At 41.5% G+C, this 14,558-nt stretch overlaps 1 protein-coding gene across 1 annotated transcript in view; it reads right to left on the minus strand.

The window, feature by feature from the left end:
- The window catches only part of KDM7A (lysine demethylase 7A), a 101,518-nt gene that overhangs the window by 56,401 nt on the left and 30,559 nt on the right, over window positions 1–14,558 (minus strand). The window contains exons 3-4 of the mRNA XM_034779258.1: window positions 2,177–2,294; window positions 1,091–1,251 (exon numbers count right to left, since the gene is read on the minus strand). Coding sequence (XP_034635149.1) covers window positions 1,091–1,251; window positions 2,177–2,294 — 279 coding nt within the window. The remainder of the gene's footprint in view (window positions 1–1,090; window positions 1,252–2,176; window positions 2,295–14,558) is intronic.

Below are 14,558 nucleotides of genomic sequence, written 5' to 3' on the forward strand. Positions count from 1 at the left end.
ATATTCAGGTGGTCCTGAGGTGGTTAGAGACTGCCCAGCAAGCCTGACGGAAGACTAAATGCTCCTGCTGAACCTATGGTGCTCCATGAACTTCTCCCCCACTCCTCCAAGGAGCAGAAAAAAAGCTTATAAAGGGAAGGATCAGATAGACTGGGGAGCCAACAGTTTACAGATATAAGAGAGGTGAGGAGGGAGGAAACTGATCTGACCCTGAGCTTTCAGTCTCCTCCTGTTCCCTCATCCGCCAACTGTGAATATTTCTGCCCTACAGCTACCTCCCTCCTCACCTATCTGAAACCTACTGTCTGCTCCTCTCCTTCCCTCTCAGGCTGCTTTGCTCCTTGGAGGGGAAGGGACAGAGAGGAGCAGGGGGTTCCAGAGATGCAGCAGCTGGGAGTCCCTGGACTCAAGCAGCAGCTATAACCTCCATGTATTAACAGTGTAGGTGGGGAGATGGTATTTTGGAGCAGCTGGGAAGGTAGCATCCCTCTTTCCCTAAATTCACCCCCACCCGCGCAGCTACATAAGAAGCCCAGGCAAGGACCTTCTCCCCAATACCCCAGGGACACCCTCACATATACAAAAGCTTTGTTGTGCAATGCACCATCAGCAACCGATGATTGGTAAATGTAAAACCCTTTGAAAGATGTTCTGACTGTGCGAGAAACCATTTTTAAAATCTGTAACAAAGCCCCCCATCCCCATCATTAGAGTACAGATTGCAAAACTAGCTTATCTGATTTACAGTGTAAGAAAACATCCTCAAAAACCATTACAACCTGTTGCTTATGGTGTGTTGCAGACCAAAATACAGCTGTTCAACATTTTAGTCATCACACATTTTGATAGCTTGTGCCACAAGTTGCCAGGTGTGAATGTTGAAAGCTATGGGCATACAATTGTCACATGCATACCCATACACAAAACCCAAATTGGTAGGTATAATTTACCCTTGCCAACCTTCTGGTAAGAACTGTTCAATTTAGATTAGGCATATAGTATCCTTTAATTGTTGTAACCATGCAAATATTTATTGTATTTAATTCACTCTACACTGAAGCATTCACACATATTCCAGGAAGTCCCTTACCTACATAGCGTTCCACATCCAAAACGGAGAAAGTAGGGGGAGGGAGTCTGAGCCCAAGACCTTCTAATTTAGGAACCATAATAGGGACATCAAACCCATGTTTCTCCAGGTATCTTTGTGTCAGCTGGCTGCCATGCATTTTCAAAATGATTTCATCAGCACTGAGGGGGGAGGAGGAAACAAAATATTAGCACTGAAAAAAAAAAACAAAACAAAACAGTAAACCTGTTTGAAAGAGAAATTAACAAAAGCTTTGTTAGGTTTCAAGGAAACATCTTATTAGAGTTACATAGCTAATATAAATCAAATTAAAATAAGTGGATACAATTGTATTAAATTAAGCACTCAAGGTAAAGGGAAGCCTGCTACTTACATTTAATGAAACTAAAAGACAACGAATTTAAAACCAAATCCAGGAAGTACACGTTTATAAGGTATAATTAATTTGAGGAACTCTACTATAAAACGTCATTGAAGCCAAGAGTTTAGGAGGATTCAAAAAAGTCACTTATACGGATAAGGACAACATATTGATATATTAGAATAAAAAGCATTTTCTTTTAAAAGGGATACAAGCCATCTTGCTTTAGAGAGTAAGCCAACTCTTAACTAGTGGAATAAGGAAGAAATTTATTTTATGACCAGGTTATTACATAACTGTGCACCAAGGGATCTCCTTCACCTTCTGGGACTAGATAAACCACTGTTCCGATGTTTGTGGTCTACATTAGAGAGAGAAAATGGGAAGTGATTTCTGAGTCTCTTGTTTCCTGGACCAGACAGGCTGAAAATGCTGAAGAGGCAACACACCTAACAATATGGGTTGGTAGTGATAGACTTCATAAGAAATTACATCCATGTGTAGTAATTTGATTGATGGATGCTACAACAAGGTGCCTTGAAGGCAAATATATGGATATGAAACGCTGGATGAAAAAAATTAGATCTCAGACATGTAAGAAGGGTTTGTTTTTTTTTGTGATGGTGGTGTTTTTGTGAAGGCAAGTTAGGAAGACTTTTTAGACATGATCGATACCCAAGGTTTCCCCCCTTTTTATGATTTGACTTCTAAGCAAGTTTCCATACCTTGGGAACGAGCGAGCCCGCAGTTGTTTAACAAAAGTCCGTGTTCCAGCTTGGACTGGTTTGGAACCATCATCAAACTCTGTGTAGTCATGTCTGTGCCAGTTCCTCCTCTTCTTCACTAGATTTTTTTTAAAAAGAATTAAACTGAAAATTAGTCAGTGTTGATGGCATGGGTGAGACTGGCTGATGTTCCACCAGTGAACCAACCACGTTAATTAGACTGACAGTTTATTTTTAATTCAGTTGACTTCATCTGTTGCATAAAACAGAGTAGTCTTTAAAATATTTAAAATATGATGGTAATAACAAAATATTAATCCTTTGCATTTCTATAGCTCCTTCCATCTGGGAATCTCAAAGCAGTGTATGAATAATGATTTAAGATTCAATACTCCTGTCATAAGGGAATACAAACACTGACAGCCTGAAACTTGCCCAGAAAACTAAAGAGGAAGCCTACAGCAGAGCCAGAAATAGAACTTGAGGTTTCCTAATGCTCAGTCCTATATTTTAATCACAAGATCATCCTACATCTTCAAGATGAGCTAAATTATTACTTAATATTTATATTACCATAGACCAATACATCCCAATAATCCTGAGTGGGGTTTCTGATATGCTAGCAGTTGTATAAACATATGAAAATCTAGTCTTTGGCTATTATTAAAATGACTTATTTTTGGTTACTCCACCTTCATCCACTCATCCTATCCTTCACCCCATTTGTTTGCCCCATCCACTGTTTACATCTTGTCTTTTAGTTTGTAAGCTCTTTTGGGTAGGGACTGTTATTTATTATGTTTGTACAGTGCCTAGCACAAGGGGTCCAGACCAGACTGAAACCTTTAGGTGCAACTTCAACATACAATCAAGCTCCAGGTGGAGGATTTTATATTAATAAAGACAAAAGGATAAATAGGTGTTCCTTTATGGTTTTGGGCATTGACTTTGGTTCTCTTCTATTAGCTACATGGTATATTCATACAAAGGCTTTAGACTTCTAGAGCTAAACACAAATGTAAAATTAGAAGTCCTCATACAAATTGCTTTGCCAGTTGCACCATTACAAATCACGGATATGTTACTGAAAAAATTACACAAAGTCACAAAGGAATTATATGCAGTCTCCCACGTCACTTTTTTTGTTTGGTTTTAAGAGAATTGAAAAAAAACGACAAATTTACTTAATCTTAAAAGCTTCCCCGTTTAACATAAAATGGTTGAATATCACCTTTCCTCAAACCCATTTAATCCTTTCACGAATTACTCTTAATTGCTATCAACCACTTGGCACCGTAATTCAGACAGAATGACTATGGCTTCTTTTAGAAGCAACAAATGTTCAACCATGAATTTGATGGCAAAGAATGCTGAACACTTTATTAGCACTTTCTACCAACACAATGAATACTGTGATTCTCTTGCACTCAGCTTCTATCATTTCAGTGGCTGCAAACTCCAAATAAATTCCCAACCAGGTGCGTCAGCAAAAAGGATCATACCACATCAGCTTGGAATGAACTTCGGCTGAGTTTAGCCCTAGTTTCTCACTACCTTTTTATTGATCTGCAATGTACCAGTTACCAACTGAGGGAAGTTGAACAAAAAACTTAAAACTCAGGCTATGCTTATTTTATTCTGACTAATTCTAAAACAAAAACTATGCCGAATTGTGATCAGTAGTATTTGATAGCTGCTAATAAAGACAGATGCCCCCAAGGTATATACTGAGATCAAGTGTGTAATGTAATAATTACTACTCTAGTATTGATCAGGAATTGGTTACATCTGCTGAAAAGGAAAGAGCTCGGGTTACTAGCCTGCTCACTCAAATGGGGTCTCAAAAATTGAGACAAAAAAGCCTGGCTAACAAAATCTGGCATCTAAACAGTTTTATTAATATGATAATATTATTGGATCTTCATTCACCACAAAATGAATTAACCAAATAGTCCATAATTCCAAATATTAAATAAATTTAGGATGAGCTCTTGTAAAAAGTTCATATTGCACCAAAGACTGCAATAAAACCTACCTAGCAAGTCTGAACACACTATTAAAAAAAAAAATCTCTTTATTTTAATAAGCTCTAGAATTTTTTGCTGCTGGTTTTTCAGAAACACCAGCTGCAGTCCAGCACTGATTGACAGCTAATTAATCTATTTGCATCTCCCAGTCGTTATACATGACAGGTAATTATTCCTAATGATGTATTGTTTTCTGTAGAGGCAACAAACTGTGCCCTTTAAAAGTCACTTAGGAAAATAAATTTGCTCAATTAAACATGTGACGTTTATAGTGACTTGCTAACCTGATAATCAGTGTTGTAGAGCTAGTTTAATGAGTAGACTATTCAAATATTCAGTAGTACTTCATGAATAATGAAGCCAAGTTTTAATTAGCTTCCCAAATCTACTTCCTCAATCATAAATAATATTTGAATAATTCAGAGTACTAGCCACTAATTTGATGATTTGCAACATACAGCACTTCCACCAAAATCATCTGTGATGTAATATATACTGCAATGGAAAAACGCAGTAGTTGCATAATATATTTATTTTTACAGTGCAGTACTGATGTTTACAATTAGTTTTTAACATCTGAGAGCTGGGAATTAATTTTATTTCAGTTAATTCTTTTTCACCACTTGGTACTTAGGGAGGAGGTGCATCATGCTTCCTTGAGCAGGAGAGAATATTCAAGAATACAAAACAGTATGAAAAGTATCTTTCTATTTAAACTGTCAAGTTATTTTCTATATTTGGCAAAATCCAGTAAGACACACTAGAACAATACACAAGCAGATAAGAAAATAAGTACAATAACTTTATTGTTTAAAAAAAACAAATTATTTGATTTTTATGATTTAGAATGGACATGTCATGTAAAAAACTTGAACTCTAAGAAGTGGAAGGAAAAAATATTTGTCCCCTCACCAATGCAAACAAGAAAAGCCCTGCCACAATTATAACACTAAAAATGGATTAAGGAAATCCATTGGAGCAGCAGGGATGTTTTAGGAAAAGGAGTGACAGAGAACGGGCCAGAAGTTCATTTTAAGATAGTACAGGATAAAGCATTATTTAAATTTTAATTAAGATTTTTACATTCTGCACGCCAGGCCAGTAACCACTTCTTACTCACTTATGTAAACACACCTTTACTATTCCTACCTGCCCTCCCCTGACCCTTGCCTATTGTCTCAGAAAAATCACAATCTAGATTTTAGGCAGGGACTGTCAGTGTTATTTGTTTGGTTTGTACAATGGGGATTTAATCCTGTTTGGGGTCTTTAAGTGCCACCACAACAGAAACAGGCTGGACCTATGGGATTTGAAAGAGGTTGAAACAAGATGAAAAGCAGTGTTGCCAACATGCATGAGTTTTTCTTGGGAGCTCCTGATCCTACAGTCAATTGACTACATGAGAGCCTCAGCTTTAAAAGTCCTGTGGCACCTTATAGACTAACAGATGTATTGGAGCATGAGCTTTTGTGGGTGAATACCCACATCGGATGCATCCAACGAAGTGGGTATTTACCCACGAAAGCTCATGCTCCAATATGTCTGTTAGGCTATAAGGTGCCACAGGACTCTTTGCTGCTTTTACAGATCCAGACTAACACGGCTACCCCTCGGATACTCCGCTTTAAAAAACGTTCTAGCCCTCATGATTAGGGAGAGAAGCGTGAAAACATAACCCAAGTGTAACCTAAAGGCTTCAAAACCAGTAGGCAAAGAATAAGAACCCACAATTTATTAGTAATTTTTAAAATACCACTATTTTTAAGCTATTCATGATTACTCATTTTTTAATGCTTCGAGTTGGCAATAACGCAACCCTCAACCAAAACACATTTGCAGTGATCACCATGTCTACACAGTAGGAGTAGGAATACGATATGGTGGCCCACATTTTCAAAAACATGTATGAAATATCTGATAAGTGCACAAGTAAAGCTGACTTGTGGATACTCAAACTGCATACCCATAGGATACCGTGCATTGTCAAGTCAGGAGCACACACTTGGGCTGAAGTGTGAAAAATAAATTGAGTAATTTTCTGTTATTAGTAAATTTGATCTTTACATCTTTAAACTACACAGCAGAGTTCCTTTAGGTACTGAAGTCTGCCTTTATTAGCATAGCGGATTCTTTGGTGAGCCGGAAGTCAGCCTTAATTGACATTTGATAATATGGAGTTCGCACTTTTTATATCTTTAGTCTTACAAGTTAAATTGTTATGAACAATCTTTTAATGATTAGGTGGAGAAATATCCATAACATATATACTCCCTACAACTGCAATACAACTTCCTTTTAATCTGAACATAATTATGTTTAAGCTTCTTTCAAAACAATTTTGGAAAAACATATTTCAAGAAATAGGGATGATGATGATGATGATGATGATGATGATTATTATTATTATTATTATAAAAGTGCCATGCAAATGCCTGTTCTCACTTTCTGGTGACACTGTAAATAAGAAGAGGGCAGCATTATCTCCTGTAAATGTAAACAAACTTGTTTGTCTTAGCGATTGGCTGAACAAGAAGTAGGACTGAGTGGACTTGGACTACTGCAGCATCCATATCTCCATCTCAAATGGATGTAACCATGCATATTCCTGAAGAAAAAAAGTGTAGATCAGAGATGAGTGTGGTGAAGGCACAAGAAACAGCTGCTGCTGAGTTTAGTTCCTTAAGTCTAGATGATCCGGGACTGTGGACTCACTTGAGCAGTAGCATGAGGGACTTCCTTGTACTGCATGGGCCACAGAAAGTGAAAAACTTCATGTTCCCCAAAGACAATGAAAATAGAAGTTTCCATCCAATGCTGGCAGGAAATCCCCAATGGTGACAAAGTGGAAAGACCACGGCTTATGTATTCAAAAACCCACAATGCTGCACACTGTTTTTGTTGCCAACTCTTCCAGTCTAATGTTCCAGCCACATTGGGTTCTACAGGAACAAAGGACTGGAAAAATCTGGCATGCCATGAGAAGGCAGCAAATCAGCAGAGAGTATTCCATATGTGGAAAGAGCCTGAGATGAGACTAAGGTTAAAGGCCACCACAGATGATCAGCATCAAGAGAAGATTGCATCAGAGACTCTTCACTTGCAAAATGTTCTGAAAAGGCTCATTGCCATTATGAGAATGCTTGCTACCCAAAACCTAGCACTGCGTGGCACTTCAGATCAGCTGTATGTGCCAAACAATGGAAACTTCCTTAAAATTGTGGAGCTGATGGCTGAGTTTGATGCTGTACTCCAGGAGCATCTAAGAAGAGTCACCACCCAAGAAATGTACACACACCACTACCTTGGAAAAACAATTCAAAATGACATCATACAGTTACTGGCAACAAAAGTCAAACAGAAGATTGTGGCTGATCTGAAGTCAGCAAGATATTACTCTGTTATTCTGGACTGCACACCTGACATCAGCCATACGGAACAAATAACTTCAATGGTGCGTTTCGTAACAACAACAGAACCTAGTGAAAAAGTCCCTGCAATAGTGACTGAGAGAGCATTTTCTAGAATTTATTGACATTGATGATACTACAGGAGCTGATATGACAAATGTGCTTCTTAAAAAGCTGGAAGATACGGGAATTACAATAGCTGACATGAGAGGTCAGGGCTACGATAATGGTGCAAACATGAGAGGAAAGAACAGGAGTGCAGACATGGATCCGAGAGTTAAACCCTCGAGCTTTTTTTGTCCTGTGCAGTTCTCATTCATTGAACTTGGTGGTCAGTGATGCAGCATCAGCTTCTAGTGAAGCTGCTGAATTTTTTAATGTAATTCAAAGCATCTATGTATTTTTCTCTGTATCAACTCATCGATAGCAAATTTTGAAGCAACATCTAGGAACATCCTCTCTGACACTGAAACCACTGAGTGCCACACGATGGGAAAGTCGAGTGGAGGCATTAAAGCCTATCAAACACCAAATTAGGAAGATAAATGATGCCATAGTTGCCATTATGGAGGATAATGCGATGACAGGAACTGTTCAGGGGAGAACAGTGGCAAAGGGAAAATGGAATCACCAGAAACATACATAACTTCAAATTTCTGTGTGGCTTAGTGTTGTGGCATGACATACTGTTTGAAATAAATGTTGTAAGCAAGAGACTCCAAGGTGTTGACCTTGATATATCTGGAGCAATGGAACAACTGGACAAAGCAAAGTCATACCTACAGTCTTACCGGTCAGATGAGGGATTTCAAAATGTTCTGAAGAGTGTACAGAAGTTGGCAGAGGAACTTCACACTGAAGCTATTTTCCCACCCAGTCAAGAATACAAGAGTCACCAAAGACGACGACATTTTGATTACGAGGCACTTGATAATCCCGTAAGAGACCCCAAACAATTCAAAGTTGAATTCTTTAACCAGGTGCTAGACTGTGCAATACAGTCAGTTGAAGAACGTTTCATAGAGCTCAAGGAACACAGCAGTATATTTGGGATGTTTTATGATATTCCAAAACTCCTCACTATACCTGAAGACCTACACCAGCAATGCAGGGCACTAGAGACCATGTTGACACATGATGACATGTGTGATATTGATGCGAATGATTTAGGTGATTAACTGAAAGCCCTTTCAAGATAAATTTCAGCAGGATCAACTCCAAAGGCTGTTCTGGAATATATGTGCACAAATAAGATGTTCACCCTCTTTCCAAATGCTTTTGTTACTCTGCGCATACTTCTAACTCTTCCTGAAACAGTTGCCAATGGAGAACGCAGCTTCTCCAAGCTGAAGTTAATAAAAACACATCTACGCTCCACAATGACACAGGAGAGGCTGGTCGGCCTTGCAACCATCTCAACAGAGCATGAGCTGGCCTAGACCGTGGACCTTCAGGAAGCAGTTCAAATCTTTACAACCAAGAAGGCACGGAAAGCACCACTTTGATTATTCAAACAGATAAAAATGCCAGTGTTTACTATGCAGACAAGGAAAAGTTACATTTGTTGTTCAGGTGACTGAAAGTTAAGTGTTACTTAAAATTTTTGAACAAGGCATTTTAAGTTGTTTGTTCTCCTTTATTGGGAAAGCAATACCATGAGAGAAGTAAAACAGGAAGAAGGCAGAATTGAGACCTTTCAAAGTTTTGGCCCAAGCCAGGGGGCATAGCAGCGTCATTTGAGCTCCCCACTTCAGGTGCCAAAATGTTGTGGGCTGGCCCTGCCTCCTCCTGCCCATAGAGTCAGTACAGCAATGGATGAGCAGCCTGCTTCTTCTGTCTGCCACCCTCTGCTGTGTTGTGTGTAGTGAGAAGTGCTGCAAGACCTTACTCTTGTAGTTGAGTCCCACTGGGTTTAGGTTGGATTGCAGGACTCTAAGAAGAAGGCTGTCCAGGACTGGTACTACCATTTAGGCCAACTAGGCGGTTGCCTAGGGTGCCAAGATTTGGGGGCGCCAAAAAGTGGCGCCCCCAATTTTTTTTTTTACATCGTTCCAGTGACGCGCGGACACGGGAACCCCTGGGCTGCCTGACAGCAGCTCAGACTCCCTCTCCCTCCCAGCGCAGCGGCCGCTCCATCCCATGCGATTCTTCTCATTGCCGGCAGGGGGGCCGGCGGCTGGGCAGAGCTCTGCAGCTCTGCTTAGCACACGTGGCACAAGCCCGGTGACGGGCGCGACAGCAAGGCTTCTAGAGGAAAGGGGCGGCTGCTCCTGGCTCAGCCTCCACAGTCAGCCCCAGCGGGAGGCACAGAGAAGAAAAGAGCCTCAGGCGGCGGTCTGGTGGAGCGAAGGAAGAAAGAGGACCCTGACGCCCGTGCCTTGGGCAAGGTAAGTGCTTCCCCACAGCTCGGACTCAGGCGCCTGTGCTCCTGCCCCCTTGGTCCTTGGCTGGTCCCTGCTCCTGCTCCACTTGTGCATGGGCGGCTGGAGAGGACGGCAGCCTGCAGAGCTGAGCTGCCGAAGAGCTGAGCTGCCCCAGTGCCTCCTCTCCCTGCTCCAGGCTCTGTCATGCCCGGTATCTGAGTTCAGGGCCGCCCGGGGGGGCAAATGGGGCAATTTGCCCCAGGCCCAGCAGGGGCCCCCATGAATATGTCAGAGGCTCCCCCTGCCCTACGAGTATGTCGGAGGCTCCTGGGAGAGGGGGTAAGCAGCATGGTAAGGGGCCGGGACCAGGCACCCCCGCCCCCAGCCTCCATCCCCCACAGCCCTGACCCCCAGCTCCGAGTCCAGGCCCTCTGAGCCAGAAACCCCCCAACCCCATCCCCCCCACAGCCTTGACCCCAGCTCCAAGCCCAGCCTCTCTGAGCCAGGCACCCCCCGACCCCATCCCCCCCACAGCCCTGAGCCCAGCCCATGAGCCGGGAACCCTGAACCCAGAGCCCAGCTCCCCACCCAGCCCTGGGCAACAGTAGCACCACCCCCAGGCAGCAACAGCCAGTAGCATCAACCATCACCAAGCAACAGCCCATTATGTAATTGCAAAGGTACACATACCATTACAGCTTTTAATGTTTTTAAATAATGTATTTAGTGTATTTTCAAATTATTACAAATTAATTTTTGAATGTATTTCACTAGTTTTTTTTACATTTCCAAATACATGTTGTTATAGTATTGCAACTTTTTTTTTATAGAAGGGACCCCCTGAATCCTCTGGGCGGCCCTGGAACATGACATTGCTCACACCATTGACTTGGAGGAACTTGTTCCTAAATTTGCTAAACTTAAAGCGCGGAAACAAATTCTAAATTATAACATGTTACTCTGTGACCGTGTATTGTGTATAATGTATGTGATTTATTTGGGGGGGGGGCGGAGGGCAAGGTGGAAGTTTTGCCTAGGGCGCAAAATATCCTTGCACCGGCCCTGAGGCTGTCAACTGAACATTCATGAGGCGTACTTAAGTTTGGAACTGATCTCTCTCCTTGATTCAGCAGAGCCAGGATTTATTAGCAGTCAAGGTAAATTACAAAGCCTATTTCCCTCCCCACCCAACCCCAAAAAACATCCATCCATCTCTCCCTATCTATAGAAAAATCACATCACACTTTCGGAGGGGGGGTGGGCAAAAAGTTGGAGGAAGCTGGTGGATATTTACATGCACTATATTGTATTTTGATCCATAGGACAGGTGCACAGTGATGAAAGGTTAGAGAATTGATAAATGTATTTTTGCACTGGTGTGGTTAACAAGGCTTTTAGACCCTAAACTAAACGTTGCTAATCCTGAAGCTATTAATTACATCTTATATCCTATACAAGAGATTAATTTTCCAAAACAATCAGGGCTGTAACAACGTTAACAACTCATCTCTAATGTTGTTAATTGAGGAGCAGATGTCACACCCATACAGATCAGAAACACTCTAGAAAAGGCAGACAAAGCTGGAGTCTTAGGTGTAATCTCCATATGCCACTCAGAGAAAGGTCCATTACCCAATCTCTCAGCAATCTCTCAAATATCCTCAGGGAATTTTTTTGGGGGGGGGGGGGGGGGAATCAATGTTGATAAGCTTTTAGAATAAAATTCAAAACTCCATCCAAAACATTTCCCTAGGTAAGAGCTTAACAAGAAGAAGTTAGCCTTTAAAAAACCAAGACCAGGCCATTATGTACATAAGCATTTCACAAGATTTACTCTTTTCCATTCAATATTCTTCTCTCCATTATTAAGATGTTTTAATCATTATACTCCAAGATACATACCTCTTTGCTCTTAGGGCTGAATGAAAAAGGAAGAACCTGCTCCATCCACTCTCCACACAATTTAAATATGCTCACAAGAGGAAAACACATGCACAGTTTGCCACCAAAGAGGCTACTATTTTCTTTTAATAGTAATCTGAATGAGATTCATATTCTTCAAAAGCAGATTTAATCCCAAACTAGCCATTAAATTACAGGAACAGGTACTGATTTAATGATCCAGAGTATTTCATTTTGAACATTTTCTAGAGACCAAATAAAAAAGTCTAATAGGAGCCAGTTTCCCAGAAACCTAGGGTAAGAAATTGTACGAACTTTACAGTATACAGGAGTCATCCCTTCAGTGCTACTAGCAGACAGACAAACTTGAGATTTTTGCTTTCTGTGTCTCTTCTCTAACTCTTCAAGGTACTTGGTTGTTCCGGTAACCTGTGCCTTTAACTGGCTCAGCTCTTGGCAAAGATATCCGATGCTATCTACAACTGCTATCACTAACTTAAGTTGCAACCAAATGATTCCCTGCTTCTTTACTTGCTCAAGAAATCTGTCCACTGAGGTATGCAAGTAACCCATCAAGGAATGAAGTGAAGTTTTTCATCTTTTCACTTATGATCTGCACCACAAACGGATCTAATGAAGAGGGAATGGATGGAGAAGAAGTCTCTGCTGGCACTGTGTCTGAATGATGGTTTCTTTTGCAATTCCTAGGAGATTTAGACTAATTCCTATGAGATTTAGGTTCACATAGGGATGTGTGGGGATTTGTTTATAAATCAGGAAACTGGAATGGAGACAGACAATGAGAAAAATTACAAAGACATAAGAGGATAGCATGGCACTGCACCCCATATTCTTCACAGTAATATTATATGATTATGACATACTCAATATATTTTACGCAAGATAGGTCATGTGAGATCATTGGAAAGGTTATGATTTACTGAATATGATTATCCTATTTGTATGCGTGTATCATTTTTGTATCTGAAGTTAGGAATATTGACTATGTATCTGCATCACAAATGTGTTTACACCTGGGGAACGCCCACTAGGCAAAAGACTGACAGTCTAGATGGCTAGCTGGGAAGTGCCCATTCAGGCTACAGGGCCATCAGAAAACAATAAGTATTAGAAGAAGATAATCTCCCACCAGGGAGCCTTCCTGAGGACACTGTAAACAGCCTCTGACTCATGGCTGCTAGGACACTACAGGGGCAGGTGACCAGGTCACCTGGTACTGGACGCCATCTTGGAATACCAGTGTTTTTCCACTGACTGGCATGCGAATGAAGCTTGGAGACACAGGGTTCCCACCATATGTAAAAGCTATTTAACACAGGGGAGTGATATCATCGAGGTTTTTCCACAAACTTCCTGCCCAAAGAGACTCCTGGAAACACTTGAACAAGGACTGAACTGGGAGGAAGTGCTGGACCCTGTGAAAGCAACACCTGGGGTTTTAAGCTGTAAGCAAATACAGCTGTCCCCTTAAGAATTTTTGCAGCCTGCTCGAATCATCATTTAGAGTAAGAATTTGCTACTCATATCCAATCTCTTTAGTATATTAAGTTTAGTTTGCATGTTTTGTTTGCTAGGTAATCTGCTTTGATCTGTTTGCTATCCCTTATGATCACTTAAGATCTATCTTTTGTAGTTAAACTTATTTTTGCTTTGTCTAAAACCAGTGTGTGAAGTCATAACTTGGGGTGGAGAGCAGTTGCATATCCTTCTGCACATTGAGGGAGGGGGTGAGTATCATGAGCTTATGCTGTACAGTTCTCTGTGCAGCGCAAGATGGTATAATTTTGGATTTACACTCCAGAGTGGGGTGCATGCCTTAGAAACTGGGAGGTGCCTTAGCTGTGCCCCCATGCAGGGGCTGGTTAAAGAACCTGCGTGGGTGTGTCCCTACCTGTATGTGTGCTGGAGCCTGAGGGATTGGCAGGCTAGTCACAGCAATACAGTGTATAGGGAGCCCAAGCTGGTGGGTCAGGGGGCTCAGTGGTACCCCAGTTCCAGGTGGCACCCTGGAGGAAACCCATCACAGATAAATCCCCATTGAAGTTGCAGCTCTCAGATTTCTTTGGACTGCCCTTTGTGTGAGGCCTGCTGTTCATGGAAGAAAGAAAAGACATAGAACCTGCCAAGCTGTTCTTTCCATTGCTGGCTTCTTCAGGATTTGAAACTAGAAATTAATCTCCAGTCCTTCCCAATTTCCAAGTATTAGAGACTTGACAAAAAATGGTTACTACCCTTTCGTAACTGTTGTTCTTTGAGATGTATTGCTCATGTCCATTCCATTGTAGACGTATGCTCGCCACATGCACCGGGGACAGAAGTTTTTCCCCTCAGTGGTATCTGTAGGGGACTGGCTCTAGCGTCCTCTGAAGTGACTCGCATATGCGCCAGTATAAGGAGTGCCGCTAACTCCCCCCCCACACACACACTTCTTCAGATCCTTCTTGCCGGAACTCCGACAGAGGAGAAGGAGGGAGGGTCTTGGAATGGACATGAGCAACACATCTCAAAGAACAACAGTTATGAAAGGTTAGTAACCGTTTTTTCTTCGAGTGATTGCTCATGTCCATTCCATTGTAGGTGACTCCCAAGCAGTACCTCTTGAGGCAGGCAGGCAGTTCATGGATGTGTCAATTGTAACACAGCTCTGCCAAATCCAGCATCA

The sequence above is a fragment of the Trachemys scripta genome, chromosome 1 (assembly GCF_013100865.1).
Source record: "Trachemys scripta elegans isolate TJP31775 chromosome 1, CAS_Tse_1.0, whole genome shotgun sequence".
Classification (NCBI taxonomy): domain Eukaryota; kingdom Metazoa; phylum Chordata; order Testudines; family Emydidae; genus Trachemys; species Trachemys scripta.